At 47.4% G+C, this 22,103-nt stretch overlaps 1 protein-coding gene and 1 pseudogene across 2 annotated transcripts in view; one reads left to right on the forward strand and one right to left on the reverse strand.

Annotated features, from left to right (window-relative positions):
• Positions 1–22,103, forward strand: part of MAP3K9 (mitogen-activated protein kinase kinase kinase 9) — a 94,949-nt gene that overhangs the window by 51,832 nt on the left and 21,014 nt on the right. For both annotated transcript variants that reach the window (XM_075531030.1, XM_075531031.1), the window contains exons 3-5: positions 11,607–11,787; positions 19,998–20,146; positions 21,342–21,517. In XM_075531030.1, coding sequence (XP_075387145.1) covers positions 11,607–11,787; positions 19,998–20,146; positions 21,342–21,517 — 506 coding nt within the window. The remainder of the gene's footprint in view (positions 1–11,606; positions 11,788–19,997; positions 20,147–21,341; positions 21,518–22,103) is intronic.
• Positions 1,677–1,731, reverse strand: LOC142427063 (U7 small nuclear RNA; annotated as a pseudogene).

The following is a 22,103-nucleotide window of genomic DNA, read 5'->3' on the forward strand; positions in this document are numbered from 1 at the left end:
CCAGACTTGCAAGGTAGAATTCCGCACAACCCCCCCATTCACTATGGTAAGATTTGCCCAGACACTATATCTTTTGATAGCCGGGCACCATCAGCTTTCTTCACCACATTTGCTTATTCACCCGCTTTGTCTTCAGCAGTTGTGTCGGGAGGTGAACATCATAGAATGCCAATTTAATAGAAGAAAGTATTCTTGCATTAAGGGAGTACTTAAATGGAGGCCCAATGTCCTTTTACTACCTTAATACTAAACCTATAAATGTAGGCACATAGATCTATTTCCATCCTCATATATAAATATATTTGCATATGTACATGTCTTTATCTAGACCTCTATAAATGCCCTTTGCCTCCCAGCTCTTTCCTCTATTTCCCTTGACTTTCCTCCTGTCCCACTATCATGCTCAGTTCCCACCAGGGTTTCAGCAATCCCTCTTGGTTATATTACCCTTGATCATGCCCTACCAGGCCTCCCACACCCACCTCACCACCAATTTGGATCACTTGTTGTTCCCTTGTCCCTGAGTTTATTAACACCACTTCCTTTCCCCCCACCTCCCCCTATCCCATGTCCCCCGGAATTGTCAGTCTGTTGTTTTCTCCTCCAGATTGTTCATCCAGCCTATCTTATTTAGACAGACCTGTGGAGATAATAACATGCACAAAAACAAAACAGAGCACAACCAACCAACAGTATACAACAAAACAACAAACCAATGACAAAAAAAACCAAAACACAGCAAGAAAGAAAAGCTTGTAGTTAGTTCAAGGATCGTTTGTTAGCCTTTAGGAGTGTTTTCCAGTCCAGTCTGTTGGGGCACCATGCCCAGGCCCCAAAGTCCACCTTCAGCATTCCCTGGGGTCCTTGCCGCTCCATTCCCTTGCTTTTCTGTTGCACCCATTCAGTGTTTTGCCTTGGTGTGGCAGGATCAGATCGGGTGCAATTCCCACACTTTGTCTCCGGTGTTGTCCCCTGTAGGGCTATGGGTCAGTGAGGGGCGTCATGTCTCATAGTGGGGCTGGCCATGTGGTCCTCTATGGACTGGCTGCTCTAATTGGAATCATTGTCCTCAAGGCCTGGTGGGCCAGGATGTGCTCCACTGTCTCCTCCTCCCCTTTCATCTGCTCCTGTGTGCTCTGATCAGATATGTCCCTCTCCCGGAGCTGCAGATTCAATGCCGTCTTTTGAAATGAATTCTTCTAGGGTGGAGGGGAGGCATCCACTTAGTATTTGGGCTTAGGGCCAGCCCCCCATACCTCTCCACTGGTTCCCTACTCCATGCTGGCATGTTGCATTCACATCTTGGAGCACTGATTTGAAGTCTGGTCCCTCTCCCTGTGGAGATGTAACCAATAACCTCCCCTTGGGTGGGTTAGTGCCCTGTGTCCCCGCTACCCATTTCTTTTTATTATTTTTTTTTCCCTTTCCCCACCTCCTTTTTAGTTGTCTACCATGTGTATCCCTGTATTTTATCTGGTCCTCACCCCAGGTATGTTTGTATGCAGTAGCTTTTTCCCTATGCCCCTTTTGCATTTTTTTAAATTTTTTATTAGTGACCTCCTAGGACAGGGTAGAACTGCCTGTTTCTGAGACTGGGACAAATTTTATATATATATATATATATATATATATATATATATAACTTTTTCTTTAATTCTTTTTTATTTTATTTTTTGGGGGGATTTCTGAAAAACAGAAAACTAGACAAATTCTAAAAGAGCTGTAACACTACTCTCACTTTTTCAAAAGATCATTTTACTGGGGGCGAGAATAAATCTCTACAGAAATAAAAGAAAAGAAAACCTCATCTTTCTCCCCCAGATTGACTGGTGTTTTTGAACTGCGGACTTTGCATCAGCAGACCAGTGTGTAACCACTGTATCACCAGGGCTCTGTAGGGCCCTTTTGAGTTAGAATTGACTCATGGCAATAGGTTTGGGACTTTTTTCCTCTTTGGATGTTGACCATGTGACGAGAATGAGCTCACAGCCTTCTACCCTATTGAGTCTGAATTCCTGACATCAACAAGCAGCCCAAATCCCTGAGGATTCGTACAATTCCTGGGCAAGTAATCGGGTAATCTGGGAATTAACAATGTAGAAATCGGTTCTTGGATCAAGTCTACACTGTTTGACTTAGGGGTTGAAAAAAACGCCTTTTCGGAAAATGGGGGTCCAGCTAGTGCACTAAGGCTCCCGCTTCCCGCCTCGGTTCGGTAGAGGGGCGGACTTGAACAGGGGACGCGAGCGCGGCTCGGGCGGAGGTGGCTACGCCTCCTTTTGCATTTTTTAAAAAGCTTACCTCAGTGGACTCATGTTGCACTTGTCCTTTTGTGCTTGACTTACTTCATGTAGCATGATTTCCTCCTTGCAGCTATTTTTAACCCCAGTTTGAGGTGTGTCCTGTCAGTCAATGGTGATCCCCAAAGCTTTACTCCGTCCATGTCATTAAGCTGAATCTACTTTGTGGAGGTAGCTCCTTCTCAGTTGTATTTTGAGTGTTTTCCCACCAGTGGGGTTCATCTGCCATTCAGTGGGACACCTATTTCTTGTTTTGAGCCTCTCCTTAGTCTGGAAAGTGCTAGCTCTGCCCACTAAGAGTGGCCCTGCAGGTACTTGGAATACTGGTGGTGGAGCTTTCAGCATCACAGCCTGACATTTGAGTGGTGGTTGCTAAGAATAAGACACAGAGGAAAGTAGAACATGAAACATGATTGGTGGCAGATCCTTTAAGGAACCCTGCTTCTCTTACATACACTGCTGTTGATTAGAAAGTCTGACAGGATTGGTCCTGGGCTCTCTGATCACCTTGGTTAGGTGTGACTCATGACCGTGTGCTCATGGTACCCCAGTTTCCCTTAAGAGCAGGCCTAAAGAAGTCTCTGAGATAGAGCGAAACTGCATGAGGGCAAACCTCTTAATACCCCCAGTTAATGGTTAGAAAGTACTCAGTGAGGCTGGATTTACGTAGAGGCTCAAAACGGAGTGAGCTCCCACTCCGGTAGCAGAAGGAAGGATTCTTCACTGGAGTGTTGGAGGGAGCATGGTTCTACTGACACTTGTACTTCAGACTTCTGGCCCCAGTGCGGCATACAGTAATCTGTTATGGCAGTACTGCGAACCTAAAGTGCACAGCTGCATCTGTGCTCGCCACTCGGTTTTTAAAATTAGACCATCTTTGCTTGTGTGTGTGTGTGTGTGTGTGTGTACATACATGTCAAATTACGAGGGAAGTAGAGGCATGGATTAGAGAATGTGAGGAGTTTGGGGAGAGAGATGGATAGGGATGTCATGAGGAAGGGCGCACGGAGCGTCTGAAAGACAGATTGGGTTTCATCTTATTTTCTTTAAGTCGTGTGTGTTTTATACATTCTCCTATGCATCCATTGCTGCCTCTAGAAGAGAGGCATGGTGATCGGTCTACTTCTGTAAGATTGACGGTTCCATTCTGAAACACATGACGTTGCCCTGAGTCGGAATCAACCCAAGAGTAACAGGCTTGGCTGAGTTGTTTCATTTTCATGAGAATCATACATTTGACGATAGACGTTTTTTCTTCTTTAAAGACCAAACTAAAAAAAAATCAACACAACAGTCAAACCAGTTGCCCAGTTGGGAGAAGATGGCATGGAATCATCTGAAGGAAGGAACCTTTGGTGCCAAAGAGCAGGGCACTTAGCAAATTGGGGCCCTTGTGCTAATGGAGATGAATAAGAAATTTCCAAGTGATAAATCATCCAGACTGAGTCTACCAATTTGGACCTAATGGGAGAGGCCTGTCAGTTATGTGAGGTTCTGTGCCAGAGCTGCTTCTGCTAATTGGTACTGCTAATTGGTACTGGGTCATGCTCACAAAGCCCTCTGTGGCTGCCCCACCTGACTCATCTCTCCTATCGGATGTTTTTCAGAGGGAGTGCCCTGAGGTTGTTTGAGGTGATGTGTGCGCTTGCCATGAAGTAACATTGAATCTCATAGAAAGTTTCTCCCTTTTTGGTTGTCTTGTCAACTTTTCTACATGATCAAAATTATTTTTGGTGCTGAACCAGTTTGTCATCAAGTTATTATTACGTCTCAGGGCAACCTTGCCTGTGTAAAAGTATAACTGTGTGCCATTGGGCATGTGTGTGTGTGTGTGTGTGTGTGTGTGTGTGTGTGTGTGTGTGTGTGTGTGTGTGTTACACAAAGGTTTAGAGAGGAGCAGATCATAGTTGTTGGGTTTTTTTTATTTTTTAGATCATAGTTTTATAGTCAACAAGTCACAAGCATTTTGGTTCATCTCATCCATCCAAATCCCTTCAGGGCACCATTGCTTATCTCTCTTCTTCCCTGTGTTACCCGGTCCCTCTTTCCTTTCCCTCTGAACTTGGTCCTTGGGTACATGATGCCCTTTTGATCTTAAAATGGTGGATAAGTGGAACTAGAAGGTGAGTTCAATTGCAGACCTGAAAGCAGGCTTTAGGCCCCAAACTTGAAGCACTAGCAGGTATTGAAGTTTAATCACATTTATTTTGCTTTCATTTTATTTATTTGTAGAGTTGAGATGTAGTCAATGACTGGCCCTTCTAGCCAGAATTCCTTTTGCGATGCATTACATTCAGGATTGTATGCCTGTAGCTACGGTTCCATTTTAGAGAGAGTTCTTTGTTACACTGACAGGATTAGGTGGAATTAAGTCCTGACCTTAGTAGAAGGTGTGGACCTTTGTTTCTTTGTGGGTGGGATCTGCTAACGGGCAAAGGCCACACCTCCCTCAAAGCGGTTCCTCTGTGTGTAAGCGCCATCTTGGAAACAGGGAAGCCCTAGGACCATCAGAAGAGCGTGTTTGAGATCTCTGTCTGAAGCGGCACCGGAGACGGTGGTAACACAGACTGTGGGACAGAGAAGTGAGCCAGGCTGAGACCAGAGGCCCAGGCAAGGGCATCAAGAGACAGAATTTGTGGCGCATTCCTGAGATGTGGCACTGAGGCAGCAGGACTGGCAGGCTTCCTGGGCTACAAAGGCAGAGGCGAAGGGTCCCCGTGGCTGAGGACCAGAAAGAGCCAGGCCTGCTCGCAGAAGAGAGATGTTGCTGTACCTCAGGGATTGTATCCTTATTATATTACTGGTCCCGACGTGTGGTCGCCTGTTAACTCCCCTTCTCAGCGCCCTGAATTGTGAATGTTGTTTCTGAGGTCTGTGTGGCCATTCTTATGAATTATTAAACCCAGCATAGATGCCAAATGCCGTGGGAGGAATGCTTGGTGTCCGATAGGCAAAGAAAAGTGAGGCTAAGGCACAGAGAGGACCGCAGGACCGACAACAGCTCGAGAGCGTACCGCAGCGGAGGACAATACTGGGGTCTGAACCCCACACAGTGGGGCGAACCAAATAACAGATCAGCAATGGGAGCAAAGCAAAGCTGCAGAGCCCCCGAGGAGCCCCAAAATAGATTTCAGGCTAGGACAGGCAGTTTCTGGAAACCCCCAGGATTGAGGGAGATAGTCATAAAGGTCAGTGGACACCCCTGGAATTATCTATGCTTTTCAGGGTTTTTTGCTGCGTTTTTTTCCCTCTCTTTTTAGTCAAACTTCAGTTTTCATTTTGTTTTGTCTCCGTCATTGTTTGTTTGCCTACCTGTATAAGATCGGCACGGGAAGCAAGCTCAAGGTGAAAGCAGACCAACAGTTCCGAGGGACTTCGGGGGAGGAGGAGGCAGGGGATGGGAGCAGTGAGCAAACAACGCCAGAGACAGGGAACAACTGGGGAATTAAAATCAACAACGACGAGGACATGGCGATCTGGGGGTGTTGGAGCAGCAGCAGTTTAGCTGAGAGGAATTACTCAGAGGCAGGAGGGGAGCGTGATGGTGGGGCAGGGGGAAGGTAAAAGGAAACAGGAAAGATCTAGGAGTCAAAGCTATGGATAGAGGTATAAACATAGGTGGCTACGTATGTAAATATATTAATTCACAAAAATGGAGGTATTGGCCTATGTGCTCCCCCCTCTATGAGCGTCTGGCTCATAGGAATCCTGCAGGACAGGGCCAAGCTCTCCCATAGAGTTTCCAAGGCTGTCGATCTGCACAGAAGCAGACGGCCACTTCCTTTCCCCCGTGGAGAGGCTGGTGAGTTTGAACCTCTGACCTTTCCATCGAGTTCTTAACCTCTGTGCCTCCAGGCTTCCTTGCAGATACCTCAAGGAAGAGACAGAGACTTCTTAAGAGTTTGAACCTCTGACCTTTCCGTTATCAGCCCAGCTCTTGATGGAAAGCTGCCGTGATATGGGAAGATGTCCTCTTGCTTTTTGTTAAAAGTGAGTTATCAGCCCTGACTGCAGGGCACAAAGAGCATCTTGTTATGAAGATGGCTTAGTGACACTAAGACAAGGTTGTTACAGAGAGACCTTGTCTAGGGCCATCACTAACTGCAGCGAAGCAGTTTGGAATAAAGGTACACAGATGACAACTGGGACCGTGGGAACAACGCTTTTTGACTTGCCTCATTTTAGCCTCTTAACATCATGCCAGCTACGTGGTACATGATAGAGAGGAGATGCCTATCTTTAGTAGTTAACCTTCCTTTATTCATGCTGTAAAAATGTACTTCCTGCTTGCTGTGTATCAGGGACTGCCATGCCTCCCAACTCAGTACATTGAGATCTTGTCCTGGCCTCCGCTTACCTGACAGACACGTAGGCATTATCGTAGTAATAACCATTGCATGTTGTATGTACCGGGCACTCTGTGAGATGCTTTATTCTTACATCTTTAATCTTCGTGTCCTTGTCTACATTTTATGAAAGCAGGAATCGAGGTGCAGGATGGATGAAGCCTGTCCGGGGTCTCACAGTGGTGAGCCCGAGAGTTCAAGTGTTGCTCTTCCTCTTCCTCTCTGTTCCATATTACCTCTTGTTCTTGTCAACATAAACCCATTACACCTGAAGCAGAAACTGGCATTTTCTCTCAACCTCCCCGTCAGGGGCACCACGATTCTCCCTATCACTGAGGGCACCAGTGCGGGCGACGTCTCCCTCATCCATAGAGCCCCTCGATCTGGTCAGTCACCAGGTCTTAGCAGCAAGGGGTCAGATGCATCTGAACTCATCCAAACTCTCCTCTCTGTTCACTCTGCTCTGGCTTAGGCCTAGGCTTGTTCTTTATTCGCAGTATTTTCTCCTCTGTCCCACACAAGACCTCTGAGGATTACACAATAACCTCTCACGGCCAGAAGAACGTTGGGGTTTACACAATAAACTCTCACTCTCACTTTACAATCCCCAGATGGTAACAAACATTAAAAAAAATCTGGGGGAGAAATGGGGAACCGATTGCAATGATTGACGTATAACACCACCACCCCCTTCACAGGGAGTTCAACAACAGGAATGTGGGTGAAGGGAGATAAGCAGTTGGTGTAAGATATGAAAATAATAATTTATAATTTATCAAGGGTTCATTAGGGTGGGAGGGTGGCGAGGGAGGGGAAAAAGAGGAGCTGACATCAAGGGCGCAAGTAGAAAGATGTCGTGGAAAGGATGATGGCAGCCAATGTACAAACGTGCTTGACACAGTGGATGTGTAGATTGTTATAAGAGTGCTAAGAAAAAAAAAGAAAAAACAAAAAAAAAGAGTGCTAAGAGCCCTCAATAAAATGATTTATTTCAAAAAACTTTTAAAACTTGTGAACGAGTTGAAGGTTTAACATTGTAGATCATCAATTTTGTAATCACCAGTTTGAACTACTAATAAGAACCCCCAATAGCTTATCCTCTCCCACCCCGTTCGATTTCTCTTCCCCGTCTGTGGGTCACCGCCTCTCCCCCTCACCCAAGTTCCCACTCGGCAACCTTCCAGCCTCCTGTGCCTCTCACCTCCCTTGCTTTCGTGCTGACCCCCCTTCTTGTCAACCTTGAAGTTGGTATGCAAGTCTCTGTGCGAAAACTGCCAGATTTTCAAATCTGCCAAAGCAGTCAAGCCCAGCCATGTCTGATGGCCTCAGCTGTTGTCGGGGTGCAGCCTTCCAGTGGGCTCAGGGCCGTGGGGTTGGTAAGCCAGCTGCCAGGAATGAACCTTTTCCCGCCACTCGGCACAAGCCAGCGGAGCCGGGGGCCTGGCTGCGCGCTGTGTTTTCCCGTGCGAAGCTTTCACAGAACGCCGTGCTCCTTTTGTGGCCGTGACTCGCGGGTGCTCGGTGGTTGGCAGGAGCGCAGAGCAGGCTCGCTCGCATAGCGGCCCCGGGTCTCACAGAAGAAAACACCGTCGGGGCCGGCCTCACGTTTGTCCTTCTGCTTCAGCCTGTTGTTGCAGCCTGTGTCAGTCCTGCCAGCTCACCGCGGGGCTTCCTTTTCTGAGCATGATGTCATTTTCCAGGGACTGGTCTGTACCCCCCCACCCGCAGCATGTCCGAAGGCCGTGAGACCAAGCCTTGGCATCCTCACTTCGAAGGAGCATCGTGGCTGGACTTCTTCCATCCGTGGCCTATTCCGTGCTCTTCACCAACACGACAGTGCGAAGGCATTGATCGTTTTCATTCCTCCTTGTTCGTGGTCCAGCGTGTGCCGGCTCAAGCTCGCAGGTTTGAGCTTCCCGGAGGGGCCTTGGGAAGAAAGCCTGGCCGTCCACTTGAGGAAGAGCAGCCGTTGAGAACCTTGTGAGACACGCTCTTCTCTGACACACGGGCTGGCGGTGGTTGGAGATGATTTGAGGGAAGCTAGTTGGATATTATCAGTAATTTATACGATCTGCCAGGGTTACTGGCTGGCTCTTGCTTGCAACCTTTCCCTTTGCTGAGGGCAGGGATTCATGACCCAGATGCCTGGAGATTCAGCTTATTGGTCAATGTTTGCAGCCAGTTTGGGGTGTCAGACAAGAGGGGATGCTGCTCCACAACTTCACTGTCTAACCCAAACCCATTGCTTCACATTAAGACCAACTCAGAGATCCTATGGCAGAGTCAAACTCCTCCATAGGATTCAGATAACCTTTTGGAAGCAGATGGCCGCAGCCAGTTCACCACACTGCCCTTCCAGTTCACAGCCAGATGCTTACCCTGTACCACCAGGGCTCTGTCGAAGGCATTCAAATGCAGACGCATTTCCCGGGCTGATTCCTGCCCAGCTCCATCCTTCTGCCATCTCTGTTGAGTTATTTAACAAGCTTCTCTCTCTCTCTCTCTCTCTCTCTCTCTCTCTCTCTCTCTCTCTCTCTCTCTCTCTCTTAATGGTATATCATCATTTTATTTGTGTTTCCCTAGTGGCTGCTCCCTTTCTTTAAAAAAACTTTCTTATGTCATCAGTGCATAAAAATTCATTTCTTAATGAACTCTAAATTTCGTTAACTTCCCCTCCAGTGAAGAATCTTAAAAAGCTCATCTTGTTCCTTATATGAAACTGTCCCTACCATCTTCCGCCCACTACCTTGTCCCAGCCACCTGGGGGCGTGGGGTGACCAGTTTGGGGTAACTGAAGCCCACTAGCTGTGCCAGGCGAAGGTTCTCCCTGAATCTTCAGCTTGAGGATACCTCAGAGCGAGTTGGCCAGTAACTGCCGGTTGTCTTTGTATAGAGAGTGGGGGTTTCTTTAGCATCACCTGTCAGCAGTCTGAGTGCCTGCTTGTCTGTTATCTCAGCAGGGCGGGGAGGGTGGAGAAGGCAGAGAGGGTTCTAGAGAGCTCTTCGCTATTAGGTGACATGAAGAAAGGTTTTGTTTTTAAGTCTACCCAGGCATTCTAGACCCAAACCCATTCAGGATTCTGGAAACCCGGAGTGGAGAGAGGGCTTGGGAGAGGATGTGAAGAAGGAGGACCAGGGAGTGGCTGGCAAGGTTTCTTTTCTGCCTCCATGTGCATACTGAACAACCTGCAAACTCACCGGCATCGATCTGTTCTGACTCAGAGTGAGCCTGTATGTAGGGCAGGGTGGAATGGCCCAGGAGGGTCCCCAAGACGTAACTCTTCGGGAGTACAGAGCCTCTTCTTGCTGCTGCAGAGTGGCCAGTGACCTTGCTGCTGGCTGCCCAACACGTAACCGCCATGCCCGTAGGGCTCCTCCAGCTCTGTAGCTGCTTGTGCTCTCTCAATTGCAGATTTTGAGACGCACGGAGGACCTAGAGATCTTTGGATTGTGCTCTTTCAATATAGAACATTCCGGTGGCCATTTCTGCAGGCAGGTAGAGGAGAATACAGTTGTATACACCTGCCCAAGGACCCTGCCCTAAGACCCACCTACAATCCCACCCCCCCGCCCGCTCCACCCCTCTATGAGCGTCTGGCTCATAGGAACCCTGTAGGATAGGGCCGAGCTCTCCCATCGGGTTTCCAAGGCTGTCGATCTGCACAGAAGCAGACTGCCACTTCCTTTCCCCCGTGGAGAGGCTGGTGAGTTTGAACCTCTGACCTTTCCGTCGAGTTCTTAACCTCTGTGCCTCCAGGCTTCCTTGCAGATACCTCAAGGAAGTGATAGAGACTTCCCAAGAGCCCCTCGGTGGGGGTAAACAAAGAGCCTCGAAGGGTGGGCAAAGCCTGTTCAGGAGCACCCTGGAGGGACTTAGTGACAAGCGGGACTCAGAACTAAGTGGTGGTCACTGCTGGCCTACCCAGAGCTAGTTGATATATTTCTAGCTGCTCTTCTGTCTTTCCTCATTCTGCATCCCTTCATGTAATCTTGAATGGCAGGAATGACCAGAGAACTGCTGTACATATATCAAACTCTGTGAATTCCCAATGGCTCCCAGGTGACCCTGTACTTGAACAAGGCCTTGGGAACCTACCACTGCCAGTGGCCATTGAGTGGGTTCTGACACAAGTGCCAGCGTCGAACTGCCTGTGCTTCTTAAGGTTCTCAGTGGCTGATTTTTAGGGAAATCTATTGCGAGCCATTCCCCCCAGGTGTCTTCAAGCAGACGCAGCATGCTGGTTTTCAAAAGAAATGGTTGGCCGGTTAAGCAATTTATTATACCCCTTTTATGGTGATTAGCTCCCACGAGGATGTGTTTTTTGTTTTGTTTTAATTGTGATAAAATACAGCCAAACATTTGGAGGTTCACAGAGAACATCATGGGTGTGAGCATGTACATGCGCTCTGATCACCCCAGTTGGTTAATCAGTGTTCACTGAGTTCCTGGATTAAGGGGGACTCTCTGTCTCCGAAAGACATTCTTTCTTAAGAGCTGAGGGAAAATACTTGGGCAAGTTCATGGAAAGGCTTGACTGTCTGAAACCTGGACCATTCTCTGTGTGTTGCCCCGTGGTCTCTAAGGGGTCATCGCTCAGGGCACCCAGGGCGTGAGCGCAGTGTGGGGGTGTGTATGTATGTCATGTGCTGTCATGGTTTAGAGAGCAGGCTCTGGAGCCAGTCAGCCGCACCAGTGGTCCAGCGCTGGTTTTCTAGTTGGACGACTGTGGGAAATGTGTTTCATCACTCTGGATCTCAGCTTCCTCACCTGTAGAAGGCGCTGGCAAGGGTACCTACTCTAGAAGATTAGCATGAGGTTTTCAAGCGATCGTGCCGATACATGACAAGGACAGGGCTGGATGTGGTGAGGTGCTACCATCTGCCCGTGCAGGAGGGCTGTCGATGTCCCTGTGATTGATGCAGACTCCCTGACTTCTTCTGTATTCCTTTCCTTGTCCAGTATTGGTCCTCCAGAAGGTGGAGAATGGAGACCTGAGCAACAAGATTTTGAAGATCACTGACTTTGGCTTGGCTCGGGAGTGGCACCGAACCACCAAGATGAGCGCGGCAGGGACGTATGCTTGGATGGCACCCGAGGTGATCCGTGCCTCCATGTTTTCCAAAGGCAGTGACGTGTGGAGGTAAGGTCTGGTGGCTCAGGGACAATGTTTTCCCAGGCGGTTTTGACTGCAAACATGCTTGAAGACTTGGAGGGTCAAGGTTACAGAGAATCCCAGGCACTCCAAGGAGGTCTAAGTGACCCCCTTCAGAGGATTCTATGCTAATGCTCACACTATTGGGGCATTTTCTAATGCTTCGGTCGACCAAAAACTCCTCCAGTGCTGGGGACAACGCCACACTGATGCAGCGCCCTCCGGATCCGGGATCACTTGGGAGGAAAGGCCGATAGATTCCTAGGAAAACTTGTCTTCTCAGTGTGACCGACAGGATGGTGTGGACACCATTTCACCCCCGAAGATCCTCCCCAGGGCTGTCCTTGCTGAGCAGCAGGGCCGAGCCTCTGGCTAAAAGGCTGTTACTGGTTGACTTGGAAAGGGAGTTAAGAGTTGTCTTTACTATAAGCTCCTGAGCATAGGAATCTTCTTTATGCCGTCACTCTTTTTCTTGGGGGGGGGGGGATGGGCTGAGTTTACTTGGAGTCAAGGAAATTAATCTAGAAACAAAACAGAAGGATCCCAAGCATGCACCCAATAGTGTAGAGTCACAGGCTAGAAAGGTGTTACCAGCTGGAACAAATTGACACACACACTTGTCCAGTTAAAACAGCAGAAATTTGTTTTGGAATTTTGAAGGACAGAAGTCCAAAATCATGCTGTCCTTAGGCTACTCTGTCTCCAGAAGTTCTAGGGAAGATTGCCTTCTTTGGCTTTCTGTCTTCTGGAGGCTCCATGCATTCCTTGGCTTGTGGCCACATCATTTGAATCTCTGCCTCCATGATCATATTATTTTGTCTTCTTCTGCCCTCTCCAGTCCCCCTCCTTTTCTCTGACGAGATACTAGACATTGGACTTTAGGGCTTACTTGGGGACTCTGAGGAGGCTTGGTAACCCAGTGAGTTAGGGGTTGGGCTGCTCCAGATACGGTTAGCAGTTCACCTCCACTGGTGATTCCATGGGAGAAAGATGGAGCTTGGGACCTTAGTGATTTAATAGCTTGGGAAACCCAAAGGGACATTTCTATTCTGTCCTTTGAGGTCACAGTGAGTCAGAATTGAGTGAATGGCAGTGAGTTTTGGTTCAGGTCTTTGAAACAGCAGATTTATTTCATTTTCATATGCTTACTTTAATTCCATCTGTGGGGACCCTTTTTCTAAATAAGGTCACCTTCATTGGTCTAGGGAATAGGATGTCTTCTTGAGACCACCATTCAACCCACTACAATCACTGTCTAATTTCAGGGACTTTTAGAAAAAACGTCTTGTGATTTAGGTTTACAGATCAGATAATGACACTGCACACTTTGTTTCAATCTATCCATGTCAGTCCCCCTCAACGTACTTTTACCTACCTCCTCCCTCCCAGTGTTTCCCATTCCCATGCCTGCTTCTCTCCGAATCCTCTGTCCTGGGTAAGATCCTCTTGATCTCAAAATCGTCGATTAATCTAGTACCAATAGGAAAGAGCAACGTCTGCGTCTTCGAGGGCTGATCATGAGCTTTTTAGAGCCCTAGTCGCTACTCACCAACGCAGGATGTAGAATATTTTCCTTGTGAAATATGCTGTGCCAATTGACTTTGTCTCCCCCCAAGACTGTTGTCCTGAGCCCCGAGGCCCAGCAGCTCTTTCCGCCACGGTGTTCGCTTCTGTCTAAGAAGTCTTCATCACTGTGCCCGTCTGCTTCACCACATGCGTGGATATATTTGTAGCAAAGGTAAAAAGACACGTTCCACTAACCTCTGTCAAACCGGTATATATTTTGGGGTATACTCTCACTCTAATTTCAGGACATTTTTATCCTCTAAAAAAACCTCAATATTTATCAATTCCAATTCGCAGTCATACCGTGATTCGGCCTCCCGCTAGCCCGTGGAAACCACTCGTGTACTTTTTTGTTTCTGTGGATTGGTCTATTTTGGATAGTTCTTGTGGCCAATCGTGTGTGGCTTCTCTTAGCGTACATATTTTCAAATTTCTTTTGTATTGTAACTTAGATCAGAACGTTATTCCCTTTTATGGCCAAATGCTATTCTATTGAATGGGTGTATACCACATTTTACCAATCCATTCTTCAGTTAATGGACACTTAGATTGTTTCCCCCTTTTTTTGGCTATGAGGAATACCACTGTGAACATTTGTTCCTAGGTTTCCATGTTGAGATATGTTTTTAATTCTCTGTGGTGTGCACCTAGGAGGAGAGGTGCTGAGTCACGTGGTGACTCTGTTTAACTTTTTGAGGGGATGCCAGGCTGTGTTCACAGTTACGGGACCATTTGACGTTCCTCCCAGCAATGCACGAGGGTTCTAATTTCTCCACACTCTCCCCCAGCACTTTGTATTTTCTGTATTTACAGCATCCTGTCGGGCGGTGTATCTCATTGTGGGTTTTGATTTGCATTTTCCTTGTGGCAAATGTTGAGCGTCTTTCACATGCTAATTGGCTATTTGTATATCATCTGTGGAGAAGTGAATATTGAGATCCTTTACCCACTTTTAAATATCTTCGTTTGTTTTTTATTGTTCAACCAAAAGAGCCCCTTATAGAGTCTAGAGTCAAACCCTTTATCAAATGTATGATTCAGAAATATTTTCTTTCCTAAGAGGGACTGTCTTTTCACTCCCCTGATGATATCCTCTGACGCACACGAGCCTTTAATTTTCATGAGATCTATTTATCAGTATGTCCCTTGGGTGCTTATGCTTGGATGCCATATTTAAGAAAATACTGTCTAATCCAAGGTCATGGAAATTTACCTCTGTTTTTGTGTCAGTCTGGGTTGACTAGAGAACAAATTCAGAGAGATACTCGTGTGTATAAGAAAGAGCTTGATATGCAAGAACGATTGAACATTGAGAAAACATCCCAGCCCAGTCCAGATCAAGTCCATAAGTCTGATATTAGCCCGTATGTCTGATATCAATCTTTATATTCCTCTTCAGACTCACAAAACACAGGTAATGATGGCGACTGCAGGAAGATCACAGGCCAGGGGGTGGGAAGTCTTGTGGATCCAGTGGTGGTGTAAGCATCTCAGCGCAGGCACACATGGCTCCTCCAGCTCTAGGGCTCTAGCATGGCTCCATGTGTCTTGTCATCAGGAATACCAAGCAGAGAGTGTCTGCCCTTTAATGAGCTATTTATCTCCTTGAGCATCCCAATGAGGTCATCAAGGTGCAGCCTGATTGACAGGCTAGACTCCACCCCTTTGCAAGTTCACAGGAGATTGTATAACTGCCACAGTTTTAGTCCCTTATGTTTATGTCTTAGTTCTTATTTTTGGATCATTGGTCCATTTTTAGTTAACTTCGATAAATGGTGTGCAATAGAATCCAACTTTATTTCTCTGCATGTGGCTGTTCAGTTTTCTCAGCACCATTTGTTAGGGGGATAAAATTTGGGGGGTATTTTTTAACCATTTTATTGAGGGCTCGTACAACTCATCACAGTCCATCCATCCATCCCTTGTGTCAAGCACATTTGTACATTAGTTGCCATCATCGTTTTCAAGACATTTTCTTTCTACTTAAGCCCTTAGTATCAGCTTCTCATTTTTACCCCTCCTTTCCTCACCCTCCTTCCCTCCCTCATGAACCCTTGATAATTTATAAGTTATTAGTTTTGCATGCCTTACACTGGCTGATGTCTCCCTTCACCCACTTTTCTGTTGTCCATCGCCTTGGGAGGAGGTTGGAGGCAGATCATTGTGATCGATTCCCCTTATCTCCCCCCACCTTCCCCTTCCCCTCTTTGTATGGCTACTCTCAGTATTGGTCCTGAGGGGATTATCTGTCCTAATTCCCTGTGTTTCCACCTCTTATCTGTACCCATGTACATGCTCTCATTTAGCCAGATTTGTAAAGTAGAATTGGGGTCATGATAGTGGTAGGGAGGAAATATTAAAGAACTAGAGGAAAGTTGTATGTTTCATCGGTACTGTTCTGCACCTTAACTGGCTCGTCTCTTCCTTGTGACCCTTCTATAAAGGGATGTCCAGTTGTCTACAAATGGGTCTCCACTCTGTTCTCTTCCTCATTCACAATATTGGAATTTTTTGTTCTGGGTCTTAGATGCCTGATACCTATCCCATCGATACCTCGTGATCACACAGGCTGGTGTGCTTCTTCCACGTGGGCTTTGTTGCGTCTGAGCTAGATGGCCACTTGTTTATCTTCAAGCCTTTAAGACCCCAGACACTATATCTTTTGACAGCCGGGCACCATCAGCTTTCTTCACCACATTTGCTTATGCGCCTGCTTTGTCTTCAGCGATTGTGTCGGGAAGGTGAGCATCATGGAGTGCCAGGTTAATAGAGCAAAGTGTTCTTGCATTGAGGGAGTACTTGAGTGGAGGCCCAATGTCCATCTGCTACCTTAATACTAAACCTATGAATATTTGTACATAGATCTATTTCCCCTTCATTATATATAAATATATTTACATATATACCTGCCTGTATTTAGACCTCTATAAATGTCCGTTGCCTCCAAGTTCTTTCTTCTATTTCTTTTTATTTTCCTCTTTTCCCACTATTATGTTCAGACTTCATTTGGGTTTCAGTAATTCCTCTCGGTTACATTGTCCTTAATAAAGCCCTACCAGGACTCCTACACCCTCCTCGCCATCAATTTTAGATCACTTGCTGTTCCCTTGTTAAAAGTTGTTTGGTTGTTTTTTTACATCTATGTGAGAAAAAAAAAGAGTCAAAAACCCCAAAATGTTTGGGTTTATTTCTGAACTCTCAGTTCTTTTGCATGGCTCTGTTTGTCCTTGAACTCTGATGGCATTGTCAGGTAAGTGTTGGACTGCCAACCACAAGTTCAGTGGTTCAAGCTACTAGCAGTAGCTGGTGGAGAGAAATGAGACTGTCTGCTCTCGTAAGCCTTGGAAATCTCTTATAGGGTTATGATGATTGACTCAGTAACTGGGGGTATTGGGGTGTGTATCCCCATGCCAGTACGACTTTGTCTGAACTACTTGCTATGGGGTCAGGGCCCACCTCGAAGAGAGTAGTTGTCCAGATCTTTGCTGTCGGGTGCATGGGGCGGAGCTGCGGCTGAGCCCGGGAGCATCCCTCACTATGTTGTGCGTGGGATGCAAGGGAGCCTTTGGTGGTTCAGTTTAATCTCACGGTGGTGAAACATGTTCACAATAAAAGCAAAGATACCCCCAAACTCACTACTTTTGAGTCAATTCCTGGTCACAGCATCCCTACTGGGGTGCCAAGACTGACTCTGGGAGCAGACAGCCTCATCCGCCCCTCCCCAAGTAGCTGGTGGGATACAGTGAGGAGCCCAGCACCCCGCCCACGTCATCACCAGGCCGCCTTTGCAAGTAGAAATGGAAAACGAAAAGGGGGAGAGAAAGGAAAACCTCCCTGGAAAATTTCCAGAGATGACAGAGCTCCTTGGGTGAACTCTCCCCCCCGCCCCCCCCACCCCCCCCCGCCCCCCGTGCTCCTCACAGGAGCACCTCTGCCCACCGCCCTGGGGCTCACATGCATCTAATTTGTATATACGTTTTTTTTTCTTCTTGGACTCTTTCTGCCAAAGGCATACCAAGTTTTCACTTCCACATCCCCACCCCCACCTTCTGTAACGCAAATAGAGAAGAACTGAGGAAAGATGGCGGTCACCCTCACTGGGAAGACAGAGCTTCCATGTCTCAGCCAAGCGCAGCCCCGCCCTCGTCATGTCAGGCCCTTCCCACTTACCGCCCCTGGTGGTAGTTTTGGGTTCTTCTCTGTGCATTGTGAGCTAAGAGACGCTGCCCTTGTTTTACGGGGCAGGAGCCTAAGGGCGTGTGACATTAGTTTGCTTTCCCAAGGTCACACAGCTGCTGAGCGGTACAGTCAGCACCTTACTCAAGTCTGCCCTGCCCAACAGCCTGCCTCCCTGCAGCAGGTGACACGCCGTGCTGTAGGTGGTGGCGGGGATCCAAGACCACCTGTGTGCAGGGTAGTTGCTCTTGAGGGTTTTCAAGGCTAAATAATCTCTCAGGAGCTGATCCCAGGCCTGTTTTTGAGGAGCTGCTGGGTGGGTTTGGAAGTTCAAACCATGGGGTTTCTTAGAGGTGCTTGGTTAGAAACTGTCTGGTTTGGTGACACTCGTCATAAACTGTCATTGAGTCGATTGCAACTCGTAAGGGACCCCGCAGGACAGGGTAGGACTGCCCCTGGGGGGGTTCGGAAAGTTAACTGTTTACAGGAGTAGACAGCCTTGCCTTTCTCCTGAGGAGCGGTTGTTGGTTTCCAACTGCTGACCTTGTGGGTAGCAGCCCAATGCATAATTTACACCACCAGGGCTCCTGACCATCTTGATAGTCACCTTAAAAATTTGGTGGCAAGTAACCGTGCCATTCTTGAATGTCCGGGCCTTGCTCTGTGGTGCCAGTGCAGGCTGCAGGACCAGCTGACATTGCACTCCGTGAGTGCTTTCTGTGTAGCAGAGACAGTGCTAGGCTCAGGGTGGCAAAAACTAAAATTAAAATAAAAATTGTTTTCCCTTCCCTTTTTGGCACCTGTAGGCTCGGATACAAACAACATATTAAGAGTCCCAAAAAAGGGCAAAGTCACCCCTGGAGATCTCAGAGAAGCCTTCCTAAAGTGACCGGCACTGTCCCCATCAACCTCAGGTTAAACCCAACTCCTGTCTGGAAGATCTAGATCCTGCAAGGCTCGGAACTGTTTCCCAGACTTTTTTTTTTCCTGCCAAGATACATAGAAGAAAATCATATGCTTTGGGGTGCTCACTGAGCTAAAGGAAAAAGTGGCGTCTGTCACTCCCTGGTGTGCCCTGGCACATGGGTTGTACGTGACTTGGTTTGGCACCGTGCCTGCTCACGTTGGGCAGTTTGAGGGGTCTTGGGTACTTGCTTTTGCATGGGCTGCCCCCTCTCTTTGGCTCAAAGGCTGTTATGACCTATTCCTATCCTGACTCGGTTCACGTAACCTTTCTTTCTGTCTTCGTCGTATCAAACCTCACTTCTCTGTATTCGGCCAATTTTTCTGTCCCTCTCATGAATCTCTTTGTGAATAGGCTGTGTTTTCATCCTGTAGTCTGATGCCTGGCACTTAGCTTGATGCTCGGTAACTGCAGGGGGCTTCAAAAGTTCATGGAAAAATAGAATGGAAAGATAATGGAATGTTAAAGCCTCTTATGTTTGAAGCAAAAACTTACATTTGGGACATTTGAATTCTTTTTTTTTAAAGATCGTTTTATGGGGGGCTCTTACAGCTCTTATAACAATCCATACATCAACTGTATCAAGCATACTTGTACATATGTTGCCATCATCATTTTCTAAACATTCTATGTAAGTCCTTGGTATCAGCTCCTTTTTTCCCTCGCTCCCACCTCCCACCCTCGTGACCCCTTGATAAATTATAAATTACTATGATTATTTTCATATCTTATACCAACTGCTGTCTCCCTTCATCCACGTTTCTGTTGTTCATCCCCCGGGGAGGGGGGGGGTGTATGCTCTGATCATTGCAATTGGTTCCCCCTTCCTCCCCTTCACCCCAAATTCATTCTTGAAAGACTATTACAAATTTCCCAGCTAGAGAAATGGTAGAAAGACACCCTAGAGAGAAGGAGTTGAAAATCGACCCCCATGACCTACTCTGTTTGCCTTTAATGTGTGCCACCATTACATCTGTCTGAACTGTGCTTTCTTCACCTGCAAAGTGACGATCATCCTCATCTCAGGTTTACTAGACATTAAGGATGAGGTGTGCAAAGTGCCTTAGCACCCTGTGCATGCATACAAGGCACCGTGGTCCATAGACGCCGGAGTCATTATCAGTACAAGAATTTGAGGTGGACATAGCGGGAGACTCATTCGTTTGACAGGTCTTAACCCCTGGTTTCTCGTCTGACTTTATTCCTGGAAGCATCGAGGCTACATCATTTTGCCCATGTCTGAGGATGAGTTTGTAGAATGATTATTCCACAAGGCTTTGAACTTCCCGCTCTCTGGTTCATGGGCTTTGGAAAAGAAATTCTCACTGTGAGGACTTGAGCGACAGGGAGGGAGTGCTATGGCCCTCACAGGCGACAGCTATTGTGGGAATCTCCCTGTGGGCTAGGGAATTCGTGGTGAAGTTCCTTGAGCTGCTTTGCGTTTCTGTGAGGCGGTCACTGTGGCTTATCATGTGGCTTTTCTCCTCCTCAGCTATGGGGTGCTGCTCTGGGAGCTGCTGACTGGCGAGGTGCCCTTCCGAGGGATCGATGGCTTAGCGGTAGCTTATGGAGTGGCCATGAACAAGCTCGCCCTGCCCATCCCTTCCACGTGCCCAGAGCCCTTTGCCAAACTCATGGAAGGTAAGTGCCCCCTGAGCCTGAGCAAAACTGACACAATGGTCGGTAGATGTTTTCACCAGTTGCTGCAGGATCAGTTACTGAAATCTCAGATAAAGTATTCCATTGCCAAGGGAGCAAGCCTGTGGGCTACTGGAAGGACTACTTCACCTCCCCCCCCCCCCCCCTGTGTTTCTTCTGTCGATGTTTAGTAGCTGCAGATGTTAGCTCAGTAATCTGAGGCCACTGATGTTCAGGAGCTCAATACGTCAGTATTTATGAAACAAATCAGACATAGCAGTGTTTCTACGAGACCTCCGAGTATCTTACATATAGAGACAAAAAGTGTCTGTGAAGAAAGGAACTCTAAAAATGATAAGAGCAAGCCCCACCGTTTCGTAAGTGGGAAACCCAAAGTCAAGAAGCTAAATGATTAGTGAGTGGCTGAGCTGGGGCTTTAATCGAGCTCACTTCTCTGACGAAACCGCTGGTCTCTCTCATCACATCACCCCCACTGAGATGGGCAAGAGATGGGAACTTATTCATGGAAAATTGAGGCCCAGGGCATAACCAACACCATCCATGGTCGCCCCCTACCCCTCCTTGTGGTTTTCCTGGTTTTTTGAAAGGAGAAGTCAATGGAGTGAATGTAGTTTCTGTATCTTCAGTGTGTTTCCTTGAAGCAAATGTTTAAGCAACTTGGAAGTTCCCTGAGGGTATATACTCCATCTACTAGAAGTTGGGCAAAAGTGGAATATGAAAGAAGAAAAGGCATCCACAGAAATCCGAAAAGCCGAGCTGGGGGAAGGGGTGGGCTACAAAGGTGTTCCACAAAATTCATGGGAAATTTTAATTAAAGGGAATTATCTATTGTCGGTGCTGGACTCACTTTGACTCAAGCAGTCACGTCATCCACTTTAGCACTGCAACAAGAAAACTCGATGGGTTTCCCCGGCTCAGTGGCAGTCAGGACTGGAGAGGGACTTCGACTCCTGCTGCATGCATCTTCTCTCCTATTTTGATCTTGGCATACGGTTGTGACATTGAGCGCTGGCTTTACTTTACTTCCCGACCCCCGTCTGATGTTCTCTAAGTGCCCATCTGTTTGGGGGGAAGAAAGGAGAGGAAGTTGTCTGGTAAATGGCATCACTGAATGCCCTACCTCTTATATTTCCCTCTGTCCATTCATGCTGTCTGTCTCCTCACGTGTTCCATTCAGACTGCTGGCATCCTGACCCCCATTCACGACCATCTTTCACAAATATCCTGGACCAGCTCACTACCATAGAGGAGTCTGGCTTCTTTGAAATGCCCAAGGACTCTTTCCACTGCCTGCAGGATGACTGGAAGCATGAGATTCAGGAGATGTTTGATCAACTCAGGGCCAAAGAAAAGGTAAAAAACAAAAAGGCGGGGGTGGGGTGGGTGGTTTGTGTGTGTGGTGGGGCCAGGCATGCTTTCAATTAGTGGATTCTCTCCCCTGGGGCCTCTGGTCTCTTTATCAGCCTGACTTGCCCGATTCTAACACTACCACCTTCCCGTCATGAGATGCTCTAAAAGGACAGCTCCATCCTTCCAGGCTTTTATGTGGAGAGAGGTCTCCTGGCTTCCAGGAGGAGTTGGAACGGCACAGACCTTTTCTTTTTTCAGGATGTGGAGGGGTAAGAAGGGAAATCGTGAGCCCCCCGCCCCCCACAGAGTCTCTCCTTAATTGTCCAGACCAGGAAAGGAGCACGTTTGGAATTTTCCATTGGAACCTCACACTCTGCCAGTTGAAATTTTGAGAGGGCTCAAGAAAGGTTTCATTCCTCTTCAATGGAAGAAAACTCAATGCAGCATCATTTCTGCTAGATTGTCATGCGTGACATCTAGTGATTTTAGTATCAATATCAGAAACAGGATGTGGGCTAGAAATACCCTGGTTTTGTAATTGCTTGGCATTTCTCATGTTACGGAAAGGGCCCTAAATTCCAAACTGACC

The sequence above is a fragment of the Tenrec ecaudatus genome, chromosome 14, assembly GCF_050624435.1.
Source record: "Tenrec ecaudatus isolate mTenEca1 chromosome 14, mTenEca1.hap1, whole genome shotgun sequence".
Taxonomy (NCBI): Eukaryota; Metazoa; Chordata; class Mammalia; order Afrosoricida; family Tenrecidae; genus Tenrec; species Tenrec ecaudatus.